This window comes from Mugil cephalus, chromosome 13 (genome assembly GCF_022458985.1).
Source record: "Mugil cephalus isolate CIBA_MC_2020 chromosome 13, CIBA_Mcephalus_1.1, whole genome shotgun sequence".
Lineage (NCBI taxonomy): Eukaryota > Metazoa > Chordata > Actinopteri > Mugiliformes > Mugilidae > Mugil > Mugil cephalus.
This window is the reverse complement of record NC_061782.1, coordinates 13,812,936-13,835,091: the sequence shown is the minus strand read 5'-3', so window position 1 is coordinate 13,835,091 and position 22,156 is coordinate 13,812,936. Positions and strand designations below refer to the sequence as shown.

Below are 22,156 nucleotides of genomic sequence, written 5' to 3'. Positions count from 1 at the left end.
ACGTCATAATACTGCGACTGTTTTTGGCCAGAAACCGTCGACCGTCGGTGAGCGAAGGGCACAGATGTTGTCAGTGTTGTAAGTGATTCAGATTGATACACACCTGCGGATTTTGTTTGGAATTATATCAGAAACAGTGGACCAACATCTTTTGAGTGCGATAACAGCCAATGTCCTTCACACAAGCTGCGTTTTTACAGTCAGGAAATTTCTCTTGAGTAATGAAGGAAACCGGAGAATTGAGCAATTTATCAAAACAAAACAGTTGAACAGTTTGCGTCCAACCAACCGTTCACTTCGCCGTTGTTTCTCTGCTGAAAGACCAGATTACCTTGTGAGTATCTAATTTAACAGTGTTATTGTTTCTTAACTAAATCTACCTGCTGAACCAGTTGAACTATGCCCCAGTACAAACCACGACAAAAACTTCAGTAAGTAAGTAATAGTAATTCAGGTTGTGCTGTCTGGTTCACTCGTGTCTGTGTAACCTCAACACTGTGTCCCGTGTTGTCCTAAAGCAGCTCATAGCCACGTGTTCATTTGTGTTTCTGCCATAGCCATGGATGTGTCACATTCCTGATCAGACAGGATGACATCGGAGGCTTCGGTCTCGTCTCCCCCCACCATGAGCAGCACTCCTGCCAAGAGGGACTATTACTGGGTTCGCTCCTTTGTAGCTGGAGGTAAGATATGACACATTAAACTATAAACCGGTTTCAGATCTCACAGTAGGACATTCTCTGCTTTTTGAGTCCTGCTTTATATTCTGAACCAGGAAGTGATAATGGAGGCTTGGTTCCTTCATCAAGTCAGCTACCAGCTTTTTTTAAAATAAATAAATAAACCACTCATTTCATGGAAATGTAGTACTTTAAGGTGATATAAGGTGATGTGTACACCTGACACATGAAGAAAACAACCATTGAGTAATTTCATCTGCTCAAACGACACTGTAAACATATAACTAGAGGTGCAGGGCAGTGCAGAGAATATGTGCACGTTATTCTGATGTTTTATCTTTGCACCCATGTCCTTAAATGGTGCAGCTTTACCCTCAGCACGATAGCACAAACTTCATGTAATATCTGATCCAGATGAAACGCGGGGTTATCAAGATTTCACTTTTTGCAGTTGCAAGCTGGATTTGCAACTGGTGAGATTACTGGGCCTGGTCTTGAATGTCTTGTCAACATAAAATTCCACTTGCAGTCACTTGTATTTCAATTATAGTCCCTTAGTTTTCGATGAAGAGTTTCCATTTAGTAATAAATGCCTTGGTGCCGTGTTCCTCTGTTTTCAGGTGTAGCGGGATGCTGTGCCAAGACTACCATCGCTCCTCTAGACAGAGTCAAGATTCTTCTTCAAGCCCAGAACCCTCATTACAAACACCTTGGTAAAACATCAGTCAAATGTGGAAAGCCACTGTTTTCAGTACGTATTTGTACCACAAGCGTGAAACATTTGAACTGTCTTTGCAGGAGTGTTTTCAACTCTTACGGCTGTTCCAAAGAAAGAAGGCTTCCTTGGCTTGTACAAAGGCAATGGGGCAATGATGATCAGGATATTTCCTTATGGAGCCATCCAGTTCATGGCCTTTGACAAATATAAAAAGGTACAGTATGTATTTTATCACACATTCAGTGGGCAAAGTTTAGACACTAAGTAGGACTGATGGTACAAAATTGCTTAGGGAAACGTTATATACTTTTCTGTTGGTGTGTTTTTGCTTTAAAATATCTTGAGCATTTTTCCCCTGTACATCATTTTAATTGTTAATCCTGTCAACCTTGCTCCCTGCTGACGTTGATAATGTTCCCTTTACAGCTGCTAAGGACCAAGTTTGGCATCGCTGGCCACATCCACCGCCTCGTGGCAGGATCTATGGCAGGTACTGATGAGACTTGTCTTTTTTGAACCGGATGTCACACACTGTATGGGCATAAACATTGTGCCTCTGACATTTGAACTAATTTCGATTGATGTATTATCATAGAGTATGGTCACATTTTTCAGCTTTCCTCATAAATTAAACATCACGATGTGTAACTGTTTGTTTCAATGGTGAAAAATGACACCGGCCTGCTTCATTAGACAGACAGACAAACGGAAACTTTATTTACCCGACATTCTTTTCTTTCTTTTTTTAATAATTTCCTGTGTTTTCAGGGATGACTGCGGTAATATGCACTTACCCTCTGGATATGATCCGAGCCAGACTGGCCTTCCAGGTGAAAGGAGATCAACGCTACACTGGAATTGTCCATGCTTTCCAAACCATTTACCTTAAGGTGATTTTGTGGAGAAGTTAAACAGCATTTTTATTTTTACAAACATTGTAGCCTTGAGAATCCTCTTTCAATTTACATTTGGCTACAATCTCTGTTTTTCTTTTTTTTTTTTTAAAGGAGGGGGGCGTCTTGGGCTTTTACAGAGGACTAACTCCAACGCTTATTGGAATGGCCCCTTATGCAGGTGTGTATTGTCATAACTATGATGTAATGCATAAATATATATATTAGGAACATTGTACACAACAGCACGAACATCCTCCTTTAAGTATGTTATGCCACATGTGTTCCTTTTGTTTCATTATATTGACTCTTGACTCCCACCTATATGCATCCCAGGCCTGTCATTCTTCACCTTTGGCACCCTGAGGAGCCTCGGTTTGAGCCGTTTTCCAGAGCTGCTGGGACAGCCCTGCTTAGACAACCCCGATGTCCTCGTTCTGAAAACCCATGTCAACCTGCTGTGTGGAGGGATCGCTGGTGCCATCGCTCAGACAATATCGTAAGTTCCTCAGGCAGGGACGACCTGGGTGGTTTTAATGTGGCTGGTTCATTTGGCTCAATTATTGATTACGCTTAATTATTGATGGCCGACACTGTGTGTGTTGTCTCACTAGGTACCCCTTGGATGTGATTAGGAGAAGAATGCAGTTAAGCACTGTGCTTCCTGACTCAGAGAAATGTGGGTAAGTACCACCAATGTTTCTACTCCAGAGAGTTACACCACGATGTAAGTGTGTTAAATTACACCTACCTGTATGTGCAGCGTACATCTAGGAAGGCTATAACTGATAAATGTGATTTGTTAAAAAAGAAACAATTAGTTTCTTTAGTATTGTGTCCGTTTTTGGCCCAAATTGATTTGTTATAGGCAAACTATAGGTATAACCTAAAATGAAATGAGAGAGTTTAGATTAGACAGATACTTTATTTATCCCGAGGGATAAAATAAATTATCAAGCTTAAGAATGGTACTCATATTCTAGTAGTTCTGGCAAACTCATAAATATGTCTCCAAATCTGCTTTCCACCTTTGGTTTTATGAGTTTTTAATCATCTGAATGCTTAATACCACAGAGAAGATCACAGGAGGTCTAGATCATCAGATAAAAATGTTACGAGCCAGATCTGTAAATGTCTGCAGCAGCATACCGTTCATACTTGTAGAAGTTCACACAAAGCCAGTGAAAACCCTGCACGTCTTTGTTGCGTTATCTGCTCTTTGTTGATATTCAAGATCCATAAGAATGCATCCACATGCTCTAGTTAATGCATCAGTACCTGAGACAGGTTTGAGTGTAGTTCCTCATAACACAGACAGACCGCAGCAGCAAAGAAATTTGTTTCCATGGATACACAAAAAAAACACTTAAAAATAAAAATCTGTGTAGTTATTATTATAAAAAGTTTTTTTTTTTCTTGCATTTTAATAGCTCACCGATTAAGACCCTGAAGTACGTGTATAAGGAATACGGGATCAGGAGGGGATTGTACCGAGGCCTCTCTCTCAACTACATCCGCTGTGTGCCCTCCCAGGCCGTGGCCTTTACCACCTACGAGTTCATGAAGCAGATGCTCCACCTGAACTAGCCGTCGTGTTTCGCATCTTCCGTGCCTGCTCCTGGGCCCGTACGCTCTGATTCATTTATCAAGTCGAAATCTGTGTTTACTTCATAGGGTGGCCGGGGGGCGGGGGGGTCACTCACTACGTCTTAAGCTCTGCAATGTGGGAATTGCCTTTTCCTTGAGTGCACTGAAGTTCAGCAGAGGAGTCATTCAATGCTGAAAAAGGAAAGATCGAACAGTAGGCTGCTCCATGTCTGTCTTATCTCATTCCCTCTCTCTTCGTGTTTTTGTGACTCAGTACTTTTAGGAGATTGATTAGTTTTTTAATTCTTATGTGCGCTTTAACTCTGATGCTGACAGCACCACAGATGTCCGCCTACGGCCAAGTGATTACTTAAAATGATCAAAGTAGCCAATTAAACAGTTATATTTCTGGCTCTTGTTTATTCTGAGGAAAGTTGAGACCTCGGAGAGACTTTATTTGTACTTGTATGTTTGAGGATGCCCTCACTTAAATTAATTTAATTGTTTTACTTGTCTTTTTTTGCATTTTCATTGTTTAGTGGCTTTCATTTGTGGTGCAGTAACTGGAAAAAGTTGCCAGCAAGTTGTGCGTCATTGCCTTTTTTTTTTCCTACATACAAATCACAAAAACTATCCACCTGTGCTATTTTTTTCTTTTAAACGCGTAGTGAAGTGAACGGATGATTTTAGTTTAAAAACAACCACCCGTAAACGTTGCTAGACCTCAAACAGAGCAGTTACTGTAACCATTTTCAAAAATGTTTGCTTTTTATGGTGGTTATGTGGACTTAGCTGTAGTTCTGATGATATTGAGTTTGTGAATCGTTGCTCCGCTGTGATCACAAAGATATTTTAGGATGTTTAAGATATTAAACTTCATATGGATGTTGGTGACATGCGTCTGGTGGGACACATTTTGCCGCAGGGAACTCAGGAGTAATTTGCACTTCACCACTGTAGCTTTTTTTTTTTTCCATCTTTTATTTATTGATTCTTGCGACCTGTTGCCACTGGGTGGCAGCACTGACATAACATTTACTTGTTTACCATCATAGCTGGATTGTATAGCCTTTATAAAACAAAAATTCACACATCAGAAACAGTTCAGACTACGTTGTGTATTCTTTCTTTCTCTGTTTCGCTTAACCCAAGCAAGATAAGGAGAGTCATGTATGCAGTATTTCTTACGCAGTTCAGTCCCAGAAAGGCTGAGACACTTGTATGTGAATGGTGGAAGCTGCAGTCATTAAACAGTGGTTTACAGCCTTATGGACTTGTGACTCAAATGCATGAGTAGTCGTGCGTCTGTGGACAAATTACTCATGCACACATTTTACCATCAAAGGGGGATATATTTTTGGTGTTTATCTTGAATAAGAAGGAGTAAATTATGCACTCTTTCCCAAGAAAAACACAAAAACTAGTCAACAGTCTTTAGTTTTCATGTTTTGATTTGCAAAATGAGCATGTTTATGCTAAAATGTTAATGAGGCCAGGCCCTCAGGTTTGAAACCACTGCAGTGGAATATTGCAGGTTCCACTTTGGTTGTAGAGGAAGTGGGATACTGAAATATCTCGAGTAAAAAGGTGTTGTTGAACAAATGTGTGAATATATAATTCTCCCAAATCACCCACAGAAGTGCACGTACATACGGCTTGTATGGAACTTCTGATGAGTGACTACTTTATCCAACTGTGCCCACCTTCCTGGGCTTAAGAGTACAATCATACGGTTCCACTGGTGACAAGTGGCAGCTGCCATTTGTGCTTTCTATGCTGCCACTGATTCATCCCCTGATGTTTCCATCTCTGTTTCTGATTGTTTGGTTTCATGCACACGATGCATCTCTGTTGTATAGCTCTCTGAAGTCTCGCTTCAGTTCTGTCAGATCAACTCTGTTCTTGCTGCTTGCTGCTACTGATAAAGGGTTATTATAGTTATTTATATGTGTATGAATTCTGATATGCTGTAATATCTAATCAGGTTATGTTAGATGCGACTGAAACGAGATGAATAGTTCTGAGCGTGAACAATGAAGATGCCTTTTTCTTTGGTTTTTCAGTTTTATTTTCTGTCTTTGTACCCGTTTAGTTTTACCTGTTGTGCTTTTCATAAGCAGTGTCTGAATTATAATACATGCCATCTTCTCAAAACAAACACAGAGTCTGGTATCTTTATTTTGTCTTTGATTGTAAGCCCGTGAATGATTTTTGTTCCTTTTTCTTGCATTGCGAATGAGCAAGAGTGACCGAGGCCTTTTGGCTTTTTCATCGCTGCTAATGTGAGTGGTACAGTCCCATATGTAAAAACAAGCAGGGGCTCGCTGGTGCATTTGCATTTATTTCACTGAAACTTGCAATACACTACCTTTTGTTGTGCAGCGGCACACATGAATTTGACTGGTAAATGTGATGCATAGAGGATATCACTTCACACGTCCACGTCCTGCGTTCGGTCCAGCCCCGTCCCGTTGTTTGCAGTCAAATAAAATGATCAATTTCTGGAATAAGACACCTTCCCCTCCGCCCAGATCCATCCCGCACGCCACCAGTCACATCATCAGCTGGACAGCTCCCTCGTGGTCTGACTTCATTTAGAGTTTGAGAGTGGAAATCATTGCTGAGAATTAGTTCTTACGTGCGCACCCCCCTCTGCTGCCTTATTACACATCAGGTGTTTATGCAAGAGGTTGAGAACAAGTGAGGACATCAAGTGAAAGAAATACAGTTTTGAGCAAGAAGAGGAAAGTTAACTTTGGCAAAAGTCTCGAGGCGAATGTTGTCCTGGCTGAATTACTTACCTGCAGATTTCTTCATCTGAAGAGGACGTTTGGACATTTTTGGAGACCTCTTCGTCCTGTGCGATCGCCATGCCTTCCTACACAGTGACTGTTGCCACGGGGAGCCAGTGGTTCGCGGGGACTGATGACTACATCTACATTACTCTGGTGGGCACGGAGCGATGCAGCGAGAGGACGCTGCTGGACAAGCCTCTGTACAATGACTTTGAGAGGGGAGCGGTGAGTTAATTCACAGGATGAATGTGTCAGTGTGAGATGAAACCAATTTAAAAAAAAAAACATTGTATTAGAAGAAATGCAAAACTTTTCCAAGTTAACTGAATTAAAAAAAATATTTGAAGTATAGCACATTTCCTTTTGGAAATGTAGATAAAGTACAAGTTAATGACAAACAAATACGTTGTTATCCTTTTCTTAAAAATGTGATGCAATCGGATTATTTCCAGGCGCCAAATGTGGTGACAGGCACTACCACACCTTTTGTTTCAGATAACAAATATTTTCCAGTGTTTTCCAGAGTTGAGGGGGTACTTTACACATCATATGTCTGGACTTGATGCTTCATGTGGTGTTTCACAGCAACACAAGGATGACTCAATATAAATGCATAAAATACAGATAATGATAAAAGAAGGACTGCAAATTGAGCGTCCGCGTGTGACTCATTTTGTCATTGTGAAATTCAGAAAATGTAGAAGTGAAATTTCCAGAATGAAATATTTCTGATCACTTTATATTGACCTGAGTGCTTCAGAACGACGTCATACGTCAACGTTTCTCTGCATTAGGCATGCATCAAACCCACACATGCCTGTGTTTCGATATATTCAATTTCTGAAGAGTAAAAACAAAAAAAAGTTCAACTAAGATGTCGTTTTCCTTAAATTTATATTCCCAGGTCGATTATAAATAAGCTGAAATGAATTCAAACTCTTCAGAAAAAAAAGACTGATGAAATGCAATTAATTCTCTTAATAACTATATATTTGCAGCACACTCGTGTATATATACATCTGCTGACTTAATTGCAGGTCGACTCCTATGACGTGAGAGTCGAGGAGAACCTGGGCGACATTGTGTTGGTGAAGATCGAGAAGAAGAAGTACTGGATGCAGGACGACTGGTACTGCAGGTACATTACGGTCAAGACCCCGTCTGGAGACTACATAGAGTTCCCCTGCTTCCGCTGGCTGGTGGACGACAAGGAAGTGGTGCTGCGCGACGGACGAGGTAGTCGTCAGGTCATCTGTTTGTTTGCCTAAGCTTCCTGTTCTTCCTCATTAGCCGCAGTCAGTCTCCATCTCTCACGTTTGTCTCTTTGCAGCACGTCTGCCTCAGGACGATAAGACGAGCCTGGTGAAGCAGCACAGACAAAAAGAGCTGGATATGAGGAGGAAAACCTACAGGCAAGTTTCCACGAGCACTGGTGCACGTTGCAGGAGACTGGCGCCGCCAACTGACAACTGTGCTGCTCTTTATAGGTGGAGAGAGTGGCAGCCAGGTTTTCCAATGAGCATAGATGCCAACAGGCACAAGGATTTGCCCCGAGACATCCAGTTTGACAGCGAGAAGGGAGTGGACTTCGTACTGAACTACAGCAAAGCGTACGTGCTCACTCTGACATCCTCCCCCGGCAATAAAAAAAAAAAAAAAGGCAGAGAGGGTGGTGATTACAGATGATGTCCCTCTGTGTATCGGACTGACATCAGCTGTCCTGACGTAAACAGAGGGAGACAGTGGAGCTTTCACCCTGAAATCTTTCAGTGTATAGCTTTCACGATAAGATCAGATGCTCAGCTGGCACCTGATAGCATGTTCCCATTTTCTGTGTTCAGGAGTAACTGAAAAAAAAAAAAACAACAACACAGAGGTGTCATTGTGTGTTTATCACCAGGGTCATTTGCATTGTGCTTGCAGGGAAACATGCGAGTTTTTCCACGTAGACACAATAACACAAATAGATCCAAGTGTTTGCAACAAGCGCTGCTACGGAACAAAGCTAAAATCTGCAGAGAAATATATAAGAAAAGCTGCATATGAGTGGACAGACAAATAGATTTGTGTGCAATGCTACAAAACTACATAGTACAGTATATATATATTATAACATTATTTTACAACTGCATCAGATTGACTCAAATTGCATATGATGATGATGATGATGATTATGATTATGATGATGATTTTCCAGAATTGAGAACCTGTTTGTGAACCAGTTCATGCACATGTTCCAGTCGTCCTGGAGTGACTTTGCTGACTTTGAGAAGATCTTTGTGAGGATCAAAAACACAATCTCAGGTGAGCTTCCTTACATAATTATATTATATTATATTATATTATATTATATTATATTATATTATATTATATTATATTATATTATATCATATTATATTATATTATATTATATTATATTATATTATTCAGAGTATGTGATGCAACACTGGAAAGAGGATTTCATGTTCGGATACCAGTTTCTCAATGGCTGCAACCCTGTGGTGATCCAAAAGTGCACGAAACTTCCTGATAAGTTTCCCGTCACCCACAAGATGGTTTCCGTCAGCCTAGAGAGGGAACTGACCCTGGAGCAGGAAATAGAGGTAAACTGTGTCTGTGATTTTAATTTGGAGTTCAGTCTCATAGTTTTATTTCAGATGCATCTCTCTTTAACTCTTTAAATGTTGTTGCTTACAGGCAGGCAACATGTACATAGTGGACTACGAGGTGTTAGAAGGCATCAGTCCGAACTGCACGGATCCGTGCACACTGCAGTACCTGGCAGCTCCCATCTGTCTGCTATACAAGACAGTTCAGAACAAGATTCTGCCCATAGCCATACAGGTACGGTGATGTTGAGCGACAGCAGGTGTGTGTCACACTACTATTTTATGAGGGCAGCTTTTGACATTTTTCGACTGTTCTTCTCCTTATGATCATGCTTTTTTTTATCCTTTATCTTTTTCAGCTGGGCCAGAATCCAGAAGGAAACCCCATCTTCCTGCCCACTGACGGCCAGTACGACTGGCTGCTGGCTAAGATCTGGGTGCGCTCGGCCGACTTCCAGCACCACCAGACCATCACACACCTGCTCAAGACACATCTGATCACGGAGATGTTTGGTATCGCCATGTTCAGGCAGCTTCCTGCCGTCCACCCTGTGTATAAGGTAAAGCTCTGTGCCAATTCGTCGATCAGTTCAATTGCTCCGTCCGCCCAGTCACTGACTCATTGGCCCTTCTCCTAGCTTCTTATCCCGCACATTCGTTTTACCATCGCTATCAACACCAAGGCGAGAGAGCAGCTCATCTGTGAGTGCGGCATCTTTGACAAGGTGAGTTGGTGGATCTGCGGTTCTATTCTGAGCTGAAAGCAAAAGAACCATTGCAAACCTGCCAATCGGCAATATGATCTCAAAAGCGGCAATAGTAAGAGCTCTGTCTTTGTCTGTCCTTCCTCATCGAGGCTAACGCAACAGGTGGAGGAGGTCACGTCCAGCTGGTCCAGAAGGCCATGAAGACCCTGACATTCAGATCCCTGTGCTTCCCCGACATGATCAAAGCCCGCTGTGTGGACAGCAAGGAGGAGCTGCCCACCTACTTCTACAGGGATGATGGGTACAAGGTGTGGGAGGCCACGAAGAAGTGAGGAACAACTCTTTTTAAGGGCTCACACAGAAAGCAATGACAAATACCTACTGTTTTTGAGTTCAAGAAAGCAGTTGGGAGAGACATTGAGAGAAATGTGTGAACACTTCTTGTGTAAGAATGAGGGACACTTGTAGCAGTGGCCGATGTTACAGCATTTCTGCCCTGTTGCGTTTTCTTTTGCAGTTTTGTGTCGGATGTGGTGTGTATTTACTACACCAGCGATGAGAAGGTGCGCGGAGACGAAGAAATCCAGGCCTTCGTTAAAGACGTGTGCAGCTTCGGCATGCAGGACTTCGATCACTGCGGTGGGTGCACATTTAAGACTCCTTTTCTTTGAGCAGCGCAGTTTCTTTTTTACAAGCAGACAGGAAGCTCACTCCCCCTCCCTCCCCCGCCCTGCCTCTGTATTTTATTTGTCTTGGATATTCTGGTGAAGACAGGTGTGACAGAGACCGGACGGCATTATAAATTCAAATCTGCTCTGCTGTGGATGAATGCTGTGAGGGTTTGAGGGTGAAGAAAGTGTGACCGTGTCATGAGTTCGAGCGGCGGTGTTGAAACCATCCGCCGTTTCATCATCATCCCCCCACCGCTTTCAAAAAAACACGAATCGGTGTCGTAATGATTTGAGTTCCCTGTGCGTCCTCAATCTGTACAGAGTTTCCCAAGTCCTTGAAGACACGTGAAGAGCTGATAGAGTATCTGACCATCATCGTGTTCACTGCTTCAGCCCAGCATGCCGCTGTCAACTTCGGACAGGTGAGTGATGGATCGTATGAGCTGAAATACAGTGCATGTCAATGCACAATGTGTTTAAATATTGAAAATGCTCCATTGACTGATGTATTATTTAGATATTTTATCATGATGCAATTAAGTTAAGTTGTTAGTGGAGATGAAACTTTTCTACAGCAAGGATGGTTTGGCAGTCCAGCTGTTTTCTTTAACCTAGGGCAGAGGTCTTCAATGTTTTTCAAGCCAAGGACTGATGCAGAGATTAAGTAGCTACCTACTATATGTGTTCTATATTAAATTTGTCCTAGTCAAAACAAAAAAAAAACCAAACCAAAAAAATAATTTGTCCTAGTCCTATTAAGAAATATATATAATTTTACATTCAATATTAAGATTTTCAAATAATATACAGGTTCAAATATATTTTTTTGTCTCAAATATTATTATTATTATTTTTTTATTTCAAACAAACATTATATATATATATATATATATATATATATATATATATATATATATCCCCCCCCCACAATTTCTCCCCTCAAACACCCTACTGTTGCATACTTTTGAAGTAAAAAAAAGCATGAATATGTGAACCTGTGTATTATTTTAATAGCTTAATATTGGATGCAAAATTATAATAATAACGTATATTTAGAAATAGCACTAGGACGAGTTTAATATAGAACACATCACTACTTAATCTCTTCATCAGTTTGGGGGTCCTTGGTCTAATCAACCAAAGATTTTGCGACCCCCCTGCAGTACTTCTGGCGGAACCCCTAGGGGTCGCGGACCCCCTGTTGAAGACCATAAATCTATACTTTATGTGAACTTTTAAATATGAAACACTGAATGCATTTAAAAGTTCAATATTTGCCTCTGAAATCTAATGTAGATGTGTTGAAAGGAGCAGAAAAGTCTTGAGTGCTGCATGCACACATTTTGTCTGCTTTGTGTAGTATGACTGGTGCTCCTGGATCCCCAACGCTCCATCTACCATGCGGAGACCCCCGCCCACAGAAAAGGGCCTGGCAAATGTGAACCTGATCATCGAGAGCCTCCCCGATCGCGGACGCTCCAGCTGGCACCTGGGGGCCGTCTGGGCTCTCAGCCAGTACCAGGAGAACGAGGTACAGGGGGGGCACTTGTCTCAGTATATTTCTCAGATTGTTGTTGTATTTTTTTAGGAATGGCCAAAACAATCCGAAGTTTTTTTTTTTGTTTTGTTTTTTCTTCGTCACTTTGTGCCTCCAGGCTGAATGAACTGTCTCGTCTCTCCCTGCAGCTGTTCCTGGGCATGTATCCTGATGAGCACTTCATAGAGAAGCCAGTGAAGGAGGCCATGGAGAAGTTCAGGAAGCAGCTGGCAGAGATAACCAGCGCCATTAAGAAGAGGAACGACGGAAAGAGGCTGCCGTACTACAACATGTCTCCTGACAAAATCCCAAACAGCGTTGCTGTTTGAAGGGACATGATCTCGTCTCCGCTTATTATTTTTCAAAAGGCCAGTTCTGCTGTTGTTGCCGAGGTGTCCAGATGTGCTGCCAGAAAACTCCTCGTCACCCGAGTGTATAATTGCAATGCTCGAACACCAGACGGTTATTTTGTGTATATTTGTGTTGTTGTTGTGTACTTCAAAAACAATGCAGTGCTTCAATGTTTGGGGTCCTTTTTTCACGGCAGACGCTTTGTCTTGTCCCAGGAGGGTGCACCAATGATAGTTTCTTAGTAACTCCTTACAGTGGGCCAGTAAGCACCAAAACAAGACCTCCTCTGAGTGAAATGGAGTCATTACTAATTTACCGGCGCTTTGTCTTTTTCCTTCAAAACGTTTTCCATGATGAAGGCCTATTGAGAGCTATTACTTAGCAAAGTGGGGGCTGATGATCGCAAACGAGCCAAACAGGTTCTTGACCGCGCTCCAGGTTTTTATTGTTGTTTGTGGACCATGTTGAAGATCAGAATTTGTCTGCATAATAAACATGAAAGCGGCCGTCATTTCATTCACAGTGCTTTTAAGTGTAACAAGCAGTCACAACGCCTGTAATTTACACAGTCTTTTTTCACCACATAATTGGGTGACAATTAGTTAAAGTTTGTTTATATTGCAAGCACTAATAGTGCTGCACCTCAACTCATTTCACATCCTTTTTAAACAAGTCATGCATGCGGCCCGGGGGACAAAACTAACCCACTAGAGTGTCTGATCTGACTCGCTGGATGAATTTGTAATCTGTAGAAATTACATTGAAAACATGAACTGCAATTTTTCAATAAAAGTAACTGCTGTTCTTAACTTGTCCACTAGGGGTCACACTGTTTAAGTAACACTGGTGGACATATTCTTTTCATAAAATGCCTTGTTAAAGGAGTTCATCATTATGTAAACATTCACATAAACACAAGAAACATTTGGAGTTGCTGCTATTTATTAATAGGTTATTATATTATGTTAATGGTCACATTGTGCTGTATGTGGCCTGTGGACTAAAAATGAGCTTGATGCCAGTGGTTTAGACTAATAACGCATGACTGTGTAGGGATACACACACACAAAAATAAAAAGAAGAAGAGAGAGAGACAAAATGTTAAAAGTAACATAACTTTTATTTGGTTGTTCTTTTAAATTCTACATATTTGTTCAAACGTGGGAATTTAACTGAAATCACATCAATATTTCTTTTAAAAACATAAGTACATTTTTTTATTATTTTTTTTACCAAATTTTTACAGTTACTATTTCAAAGTAAATTCACAGACAAACTTGTGGAATGATATAAGACAGGGGAACAGTCATATATGTTCAAGTCCAGTCAGTAGTAAACAAATGTAGCTTTTATGCAAGTTACACTATTCCCAGACATGGAAAAAAAAACAAAAAAACAATATCCAGATTTAACTCTAACAATGCTGCAACAGTGAGGCCCTGTAGTTTCTTCACCCCAAAACCATTAGAGAATTAAAGAAATTGCTTCATGGTGACAGACATTAATGAAGTAAAAGCTGTGCTTGGAGAGTAAGTGGCCTCAAACTTCATCAGAACTACAAAATTTCTGCGTCAAACTTCATGAAAGGAGCCAGCTCCTATGAGTAGTTAAGGAAGGAGGAGCAGATATTCACATTAAGGTCGAGTAATCAAGCTTCTTACAACTCTAATAACTACAAGACAAAAGTGCAACAATTAAAGTGGGAGTGGTTTTTCTGGTTTTTATGCCTGGGATCAATAACTAAGTGTAAGTTGCATAAAATTACCAATGAAAGTTTTTTTTTTTTTTTTCCTCAAATGAACAAACTGTACTGTATTGTTAAAAATAAATACAACACAAAATAAAGAAAATCATTTTGTATCCAGAGCACATCCTGGACATTAAACACCAGTACATAACTGCAGAATAGAATCACAACAAAAGGGTAATTGCACTTTTTATCTGTCTAATTGCACTGAGCCTCCCAGGGGGTTGAAGTTTCAGAGAAGCTTCTCTTTAACTAGGTTTTAATCCAACCTGACACGCAAACAACGACGACGACTCCCTCAGCTCATTTTAGTATTATATTAGACTCCAGATCTCAAGTCACCATGGGGCATATACATAAATACAGTATGCAGTCCTGGGTGGTGGTGGTGGTGGGGGGCAAGAGCGCAGATTTCATTTATTGCTGCTGCTGAGCAGTAGTTGTCAGGTATGTTGTTGGACGCTGTTCACAGACGTTATACTGGTATCAAAGACAGATTCAGAAATGGTTGCTGGAATGGCTGTGAGGCTCAACATGAGCCCGGCATTGTTGTGCTCCCACATGAACAAAAGCACTTACAACGACTGTAAGATCCAAAAAACACGCCGCCCTGAGAAATCAACTCGCCGCCTATCTCAGACTGCACCCTCGGCATCACACCAGCAGGTGGCGATGGAGTCAGCGATGAAGCAGAGAACGTGTGACGGGCTTGAATGTAAAGGGGGGGAGTGATTCATCTGACAGTTGACAGATGTAATCGCCTTTAGAGGAAATTACCTTAGAAAGAAAAATCATCCTGAATGTTAAATAATGCTGTGAAAATAAGAAAACAGATGAGGCCAGACGTGAGAAAGAGTCAAATGAGAGGCAGCACGCTGGCTGTCTTGTGATCAGATGCTAAAATAGGGATCCTGAACCTTGTGAGTGTGTCTGGCAAAAAGAAACGCTTCCAGTGAAACTGAGACTTCAAACATCAGATCACACAAGAATAGGCTGCAAATTTTGCAGGTCCTGACTTGCAGGGGAAGGGGTGAGGGCTAAATTTTAAATCTAAAGTCACAGTTGGAGCCACGTTTCTATCTTAATTTATTTGACCGCCTGTCCGATGGGAGCGACGGGAGGCAAAACTGAAAATAGGCAGTTGTGGATTTCTCAAGGCGTATCCCATGACTAAGCAAACAAACCAACATATTAAAAACTGCACGTGGAATATCACACTGTAAATACTGTGTCATTCGCATGATAGAAAAACAAGAGCGACACTGTTTATGCCCAAAGGCTCTCATTACGATCTCAAGACACATGAAATCTCACATTTCCTGTGACCTGTTAAAAAATTATTACTTTTTTTTTTTTTTTTTTTACATTTTATTTATTTCTTTTTTTTGTTCATTTTTTTTTAAAAAGTTTACATTCTCAAAGCCTTCAGAAAGTTCATGTTGGGGTAGAGAAGTCACGTGGCCTCCTCAATATCTGCATCAGAGTCACGAGACTCCTTTTCTTTCAGCAGGTTTCCAAATCTTTTAACCCCGATTCCATTTTTGTCATCCACAGGAGGGTTCATCATCTGTAAGTATATGTGCATTTGAGGAAAAGTTTGAGTGTGGTCTCCCCTGTGTACAACAACACAAGAAAAAAAAAAAAAAAAAAGAACTAGAGGAAAAGAAGGGATATGTTGTGGGAACTAAAAAATAAAAGTGCTTCGATGCATGTCCAGATCAGGGCCTGGTTGGATCCAGGCCAGCGCGGAGCTGACAGACCACAGCGAAAGAGATGGCAGTAGCTGGAATGTTCCAGAGGTCCGATGCACGGCGCTACATACTGATCCCCGGCAGGTCGGCCAGAGACCCGCAGGAGGTAAAAACGAACAAATCCAACAAACCCACAATCAAACAAACCACGCATCAGAGACATGAAGACCTCCAGACCTCTTTGTGAGTCCATTTGTCTCAGTCCTGCTCTCCCAGAGGTGTACATACAAGTGTGTGTTTGTGTTTTATGCTCCAGGCCTCTTCCGACATTTACAGAAGTCAGTATAAACCGTCCAGTCCTGGGAAAGAAAATATGGGAGGAGCCGGGTACGATAGAAGACAGAAGAAGATAGGATCCGTCTTTGTGGATGGAGTTTGGAGAATATAAGATGGCCGGAGGACAGCGGGTCAGCGGCCTGGGATCAGAGGAAGGCAAATGTCTGGTGGTTCCTCAGTCATCCTCGACTTTTCCATGACTGCTGCTCTTCACCTGCCGGCCTGTTTGTGTCTGCGTGTAGTAGGAGCGGGACAGCCGATGGTACAAACTCAATCGTCAGACATGGAGCACCTCCATACTGTAGTCCTCTGTCTCTGTGTACTGGGAGGAGTTTGTGTCCGACTGGGTGGGCGCCAGGGCCTCCTTGTTCTCCAGGCTGGGCTCCATAAGGGGCGGCTTCTCCAGCATCTGCTTTTTACAAGTCTCTGGCCGGTTCTGAACGTATATGACCCGGTTGTAAGCCTTGAGTCTCCTCCATAGATGGATGTAGACTTTGCACTGGACGTACATGAAAACTAGTCCACCTGTAAAGCCGATGGCCACCACCACCAGCTTGGTCCAGAAAGGCCATTCCAGGATTCCTGAGAGAACAGACAAGAAACAAAAATGCGCACGGGTTAGACCAGACGGTGGAAACAGGCCGAAGGCACACAAGCTAGACTTCATGTAAGCTCAAGCTCAGGAGGAGGCCCGGGAAGCGAAGAGAGGCCGAGAGAAGAGGCCGAGAGAAGAGGCCGAGAGAAAGACATCTCAGTAAGCTGCTGCAAATTTAATCAATGTTTTTGTGATTCGTTCAGCAGATTAAGCCTGAATACTTCTGCAGAATGTATGGGAGACAAATGGACAAGATATAACGATGAAAGCAAAGTGCTGGATTTTTTCGACTGCGTCCATGATTCCTTTGGTATGCTCTATAATGTGGACTGTATATAAACTACGATATTCAGTGTGAATCCTAATCTATCTAATCTTCATTTCATGTTTCTTAATATGAAACTATGGGCTTAACTTTTCAGGATGCGCACCCTCCCAATTACATCAAGGATGTGATGTATCGTTAGAGGATTTTCTTTCCCCCACCTTGAGCATCCTAACACACTGCCGACTTTTCAAATCACTTTTTACAGCCCTATAAAAACACTCTAGTAAAACCAGACACAAGTCTGTAATTGCAATCAAAATGACAAAATAAAAGGAAATCAGGGCGCCAGGTTTTTTTTTTTTTTTTTCACATGCTGATCATACGCCGTAATGTCTCCAGTTCACGACTCGGGACCACTGGTGCATGTCATTCCCTGTTTTTCTTTCTTTTCATTTCCTGTCAACATCGCTCTACGACGCGGGGACAGAATGCTCTCCGAAGTAATAATACTTATGAAAATAAATGATTGACAAAAACGCAACAGCAAGCCTCACAAAAATGTAGCTCTGTGTTTGTATTAAACGCGGAAAACAATTTCTCCAGCCCCGTGGTGGTTGCTGCATTTCTACAAACCGCAAAAACCCTAAGGGTCCGAGTGGGAGGCAAAAAAATGTGCAACTTCCAAAACAAATACAAAATAAAAAAACACCTGACTTCACCTGCAACTCATCCACCTTTTCATATTTCCTATTATGTTTCAGGGATATGAAATGTAAAGGTCCACAATAGAGTTATTAAATCGTAGCCTTGATGATGTGGAATGAAATGGTGCCTCATATATCAGCCTCATACGATACCAATTTAAAACAAGGCAAATATAATATAATCATCATTCCACTCACTACCCCAGACAGAGATGTCAGACGCTATATATCTGACTTTATGAGTGAGATTATTGTGTCACTGGTTGTGTGAGAGTATGTCAGAGGAGTTTGTTTTAATCAAAACCCTCAGTCACAAAGTATAACACAGAAAATACATCACAGCGTGTTCTTCAACCCTGTGCCTGTCTGCTTTCATTACGCTGGAACATTCACTGAGGTGGCGTATGTAAATCAGTGCTTTAAGGGTGTGGGGGGGGAAAAATATTATTTCTTTCCTGAGATCAAGGCAGAAAAGGGAAGCAAAGAGGCGTAAAAGTGCAGTGGGAGAAAAAGCCGTTTACAGAAAGGCAGACGAGGAAAAACCCCAAATTTGAAAGTTCAAAGTTGAAATGTTTACCTGGGATTCTTCCGGCTGCATGAGAAAAGAGAGTGTAAGTAACATGTACCACCAAAGACACACAAACAGAGTGAGGAGAGAATTCAGACGAAGTCAATTATTACAGAAGCACATATTAGGGTGTAATTCATCATGCAGTGAAAAATTTAATCAGTTTCACAAATCAAAATGCACAAAATACATTTCATGGTGTTTGGATCATACTTGACTTGTGAGCAAACCGACATAAAAAAAAACAAACAAAACAAACAAAACATAACCGTGGTTCTGTGTGACTTGGCAGAGGATGAGCGGGACTCAAGAGGAACTATTTGGCATCACCATGGTGACTGGACCTGACGGCCCTCGGGGACTCTAAGAAGTCTGAATCATCAGGTTGGGCTAAACAGACACAGCCTGCTCTTCCATCTGTACACTGTCTCAGCAGCGGTAAATATGCCAGGGAGGGATGAGCAGCAGCACACGTAGCGCCAAAGGAATCTACGGCGGCAGCTCATCATTAAAGCAGCCTTCTCCATTTTTAGCCCTGATGGCGAGAGCGCAGAGCTCTGAGGACCACGCCGTCGGTCTTTTCGTAAACACGTCCCGCTGTCCACTTTGGTCGGGATGGATGGAAGAAGCAGGCCATGCTCTACAGGCTGAAGGGGCTTTAAACTCCCCATAAACCCATTCTGACCTACTACTGGACATAGCTTAGCTTACGACAAAGATTGAAAACGAGGGAGATCCATCTAAACGCGACTAAATCAAACAAACTGCACCTCACAAGCACCACGCTATCTTATTACAAGTTGCTTCTTTGAATCCACTGGAAAAAATGTCATGCTGGTTGCTTGGCAACCTCATGACGACAACAAGATCCCAGAAAGTAAGAGCAAAAAAACTAAACAAACAAAAAATAACACTTATTATCTCTGTAAAGCCTTTCTTTGTTGTACACACGAAGCAAACATTCGTCGTAGCTATTTTAGTTTTCGTGCTAAGCTAAGCTGCTGCCGCGCCTTATCGCTTCCTCTCAAACTGATACCGATTTTCCCATCTGTGGCACCGGGAGTTTGTTTCCCTGCTTCTTTAAAACTGCCTTTGAAACTAAATATTGAGGTTGTAGTATATTTAGATTGCGAGGAGATTTAAAAAAAAAACTCGCCCAAGTCTGGATCTCAGTGTGACTCTCGGCCAAGACAAATTAAATTTGTACATGAATGACTTGGAGACAGTGGAGGACTGTGGATGAATGGAACAACAATGCTACATCTAATTCAGACGATGCCGCTAGATGCTTGGGTGCACCGTGTGTGTGTGTGTGCGTGTGCGTGTGTGTGCGCATGTGAGTCGATGCTGACCGGATCTGATTTCATCCGCTGTTCTGTCGATGAGAACGTAGAGCGACCACACCACGCAGGTGATGGCGATGACGTGGAAGGTGACGGAGCACATGATCTTCCTCCTCTCGCTCGCCGTCATCTGTAGCTTCTCCCACTGCCCCAGACAGAAGACACGGGAGGATGTCAGCAAATACATTCACAAACACACACACACAAAGACAGAAGCTTTCAAATAATGTGAGCAATTGAACGGTTGCTTCTGCCTGTCGTTTTTTTTAATGAACAGCTCAGAGCGCGAGCTAAATATTTGATGGAGAGTCTTCAGTGATCAACATCCAGCGCTGCACACCGTTTTCTGGCGGGGTGGCTACAATAGAGGAGGAAAGTGGCGCGCGCGCGGCGTCCTGCAAACGGAGGAGACCTACACTGCAGCTTGCCAGGCGGCTCAGTTAACACACTGCAGCACCTTGTCGATCACAGGGTGCACAATACGTTGCGGTGGAAGTGGGCCCAGCAAAACAAACACAGCGCCAGAACCTTCTGATTAGCGTTGTAAACACGCTGTGTAAGTTCTCCGAACATCCAGCGCAGCGTTACTCACGGATCCAGTGATGGGATGGATCAGCTGCTTTCATGAGGCGCGTTGCAGCACGGCACGAAACCCAACACTCTCTGATAAACAATTCATACCGAGACCAGCATCCGCCTCTCGTCTCGAATTTCACTTGAGCGGCTTCGATATTCAGCCATGAGATTCAGAAGCTATTAACAGTGGAGCATTTGTTTAAGGCCTTTTGTGCAGCTAATGAAGGGTGGAGGAATTTTAATTAGAGTGTCCTGTTATCTGCAGGCCACAGCGATTGATAAGACCCTTTAAGAGAAGTGTGGTGAAATGAATCAGCCCTCCCCAACAAGTTGCATTTATGAGAAGAGCTTCAAAGCCCGGTGTCATGCCTTGTGTTATCAGTGTGACAAATTGGAGACAGTTTTCTGACAATTTTTGGCTTCATAACAAGCGACGAGAGCTTAGCTGGGAGACTTGGAAACAGAGCTGCGTGACAGTGAATTTATTAACCGAGAACGAACTAATAAGTCACTCTCCATCTCGGGTGAGCATGTGCCGCCTCACCTTGCGCAGTGGTTTGAGCTTGGTCTCCATGATGAACTCGTATTTGCAGAGCTCACAGCAGCGGGTGTCCGAGCTCTTGATCCACTGCTGCAGGCAGCCCTGGTGGACGAAGCGAAGGCTACCCGTGCAGTGGCACGGTGTTATCAGAGGGCTGTCGTCGTCGCCTTCACAGTGACAAATCCTGCAGGGGTCAAAGAAATACAGTCAACACTAAGCTGCACGCAAGACGGCCGTAACAGGAGGGAGATTAGAAAGAGAAAGGCTGGCAGGCAAAGTTGACAGATATTTTACCAAATCTGTGAAGAAATTCATTCTTTGGAGATGCATCGGCAAACTTGTAGCGTTCTCTAAATGTATTTGTGTTGCGACAACGTGCTTAGAAAAATGCTGATCTTGCTGCAAGTGGGAATATAATTTCCCAAGTATAAAGTCATTCTGGCTGCAGAAAGCGTGTCCCACACGCACAAACTCAATCAAGATGAACTAATTTGATTCAAAGCACTTAATCGGCAAATCCAAACGGCACTTTCAGGAAGTTTGCATTCTTGAAACGTCACAGCATATATTGATGGACAGCCTCGGAAAAAGACAACGCAAGCTGCCTGCAATTATAAATAAGTCGGGTCGACATACATCATCAGCAACAACATGGGAGCGTCTAATCATTTCATTCAATTTACGCTTTTAATTTCAACATGTCCAGATGATTTAGCTGACGCGTTATGCGTGTATACACATTATTTAGACATCTTTGTTTGTGTATCTCAGCAATACACCTGAAAAATACCTCAGCGGATTTTTAAAGCTTGACAAATTTGACTATTTGTTGCAGCGACACAGCACACGGTTGCATTCAATTCGAGCGGCGCTGATGATTTTGTCCCGGAGGTCTTCTTCACGGCACACTCAGCACAGGCAGTGATGACTGAAACATCCGATTAGGTGTCTTGAAACAAGGTGGACAAGGTTTTGCGACAGGGTTTTGCCAGCAAGAGGAACCAATATATTTTTTTTAATATCAAATTGAATAGGCTCGGCACTCCTTTTTTTGAAGTCTGCACTTTTTCGGACATGTTGGAAAATGTCGCCTGGAAAGAATAAAGGAGCGCGTTTCTCCGTGTCCATCTTGTCAGTGTCAGGGACAACTGTACAACTGACAAGATTGATAAGATTGCGTGAAACCCTAGACCATGTGCCCTCTTTCACCTGTAAGTCAAGCAGAGCCGCTGAGTTTCA

At 42.3% G+C, this 22,156-nt stretch overlaps 3 protein-coding genes across 7 annotated transcripts in view; 2 read left to right on the top strand and 1 right to left on the bottom strand.

The window, feature by feature from the left end:
- The first annotated feature begins 3 nt into the window (after positions 1-3).
- On the top strand, positions 4-6,036 carry slc25a16 (solute carrier family 25 member 16). Its single transcript, XM_047602673.1, has 10 exons — positions 4-334; positions 558-683; positions 1,301-1,393; positions 1,479-1,612; positions 1,825-1,888; positions 2,167-2,288; positions 2,406-2,472; positions 2,628-2,790; positions 2,906-2,974; positions 3,722-6,036. The coding sequence occupies exons 2-10, from the start codon at positions 590-592 to the stop codon at positions 3,876-3,878; spliced, it is 963 nt and encodes a 320-aa protein (XP_047458629.1). The 5' UTR covers positions 4-334; positions 558-589; the 3' UTR covers positions 3,879-6,036.
- Positions 6,037-6,499: 463 nt separating this feature from the next.
- alox5a (arachidonate 5-lipoxygenase a) lies at positions 6,500-14,159 on the top strand. Of its 2 annotated transcripts, XM_047602308.1 has the most exons (14): positions 6,508-6,898; positions 7,711-7,909; positions 8,004-8,085; positions 8,161-8,283; positions 8,871-8,977; positions 9,104-9,276; positions 9,371-9,517; positions 9,642-9,842; positions 9,921-10,007; positions 10,139-10,317; positions 10,507-10,628; positions 10,982-11,082; positions 12,021-12,191; positions 12,347-14,159. In XM_047602308.1, the coding sequence occupies exons 1-14, from the start codon at positions 6,749-6,751 to the stop codon at positions 12,524-12,526; spliced, it is 2,022 nt and encodes a 673-aa protein (XP_047458264.1). In that variant the 5' UTR covers positions 6,508-6,748; the 3' UTR covers positions 12,527-14,159. The 2 variants fall into 2 exon arrangements, with proteins under 2 accessions (XP_047458265.1, XP_047458264.1); XM_047602309.1 differs by lacking the exons at positions 10,982-11,082; positions 12,021-12,191; positions 12,347-14,159 and adding an exon at positions 10,764-10,970 and having other exon boundaries at positions 6,500-6,898.
- Positions 14,160-15,639: 1,480 nt separating this feature from the next.
- Positions 15,640-22,156, bottom strand: part of marchf8 (membrane-associated ring finger (C3HC4) 8) — a 68,114-nt gene continuing 61,597 nt past the window's right edge. For 3 of the 4 annotated variants that reach the window (XM_047602311.1, XM_047602312.1, XM_047602314.1), the window contains 4 exons: positions 20,921-21,101; positions 19,810-19,945; positions 18,467-18,481; positions 15,640-16,904 (listed from right to left, as the gene is read on the bottom strand). In XM_047602311.1, coding sequence (XP_047458267.1) covers positions 16,600-16,904; positions 18,467-18,481; positions 19,810-19,945; positions 20,921-21,101 — 637 coding nt within the window. In that variant the 3' untranslated portion in view covers positions 15,640-16,599. The remainder of the gene's footprint in view (positions 16,905-18,466; positions 18,482-19,809; positions 19,946-20,920; positions 21,102-22,156) is intronic. The other variant, XM_047602313.1, reaches the window with a different exon arrangement.

Excerpts from the sequence above, each read along its gene's own strand:
- slc25a16 (XM_047602673.1), top strand. The coding sequence starts at position 590 with ATGACATCGGAGGCTTCGGTCTCGTCTCCCCCCACCATGAGCAGCACT. Across the intron at positions 684-1,300 it reads TCGCTCCTTTGTAGCTGGAG|GTGTAGCGGGATGCTGTGCC; the intron begins GTAAGATATGAC and ends CTCTGTTTTCAG. Across the intron at positions 2,975-3,721 it reads CCTGACTCAGAGAAATGTGG|CTCACCGATTAAGACCCTGA; the intron begins GTAAGTACCACC and ends GCATTTTAATAG.
- alox5a (XM_047602308.1), top strand. The coding sequence starts at position 6,749 with ATGCCTTCCTACACAGTGACTGTTGCCACGGGGAGCCAGTGGTTCGCG. Across the intron at positions 9,518-9,641 it reads TTCTGCCCATAGCCATACAG|CTGGGCCAGAATCCAGAAGG; the intron begins GTACGGTGATGT and ends TATCTTTTTCAG. Across the intron at positions 10,629-10,981 it reads GCAGGACTTCGATCACTGCG|AGTTTCCCAAGTCCTTGAAG; the intron begins GTGGGTGCACAT and ends CAATCTGTACAG.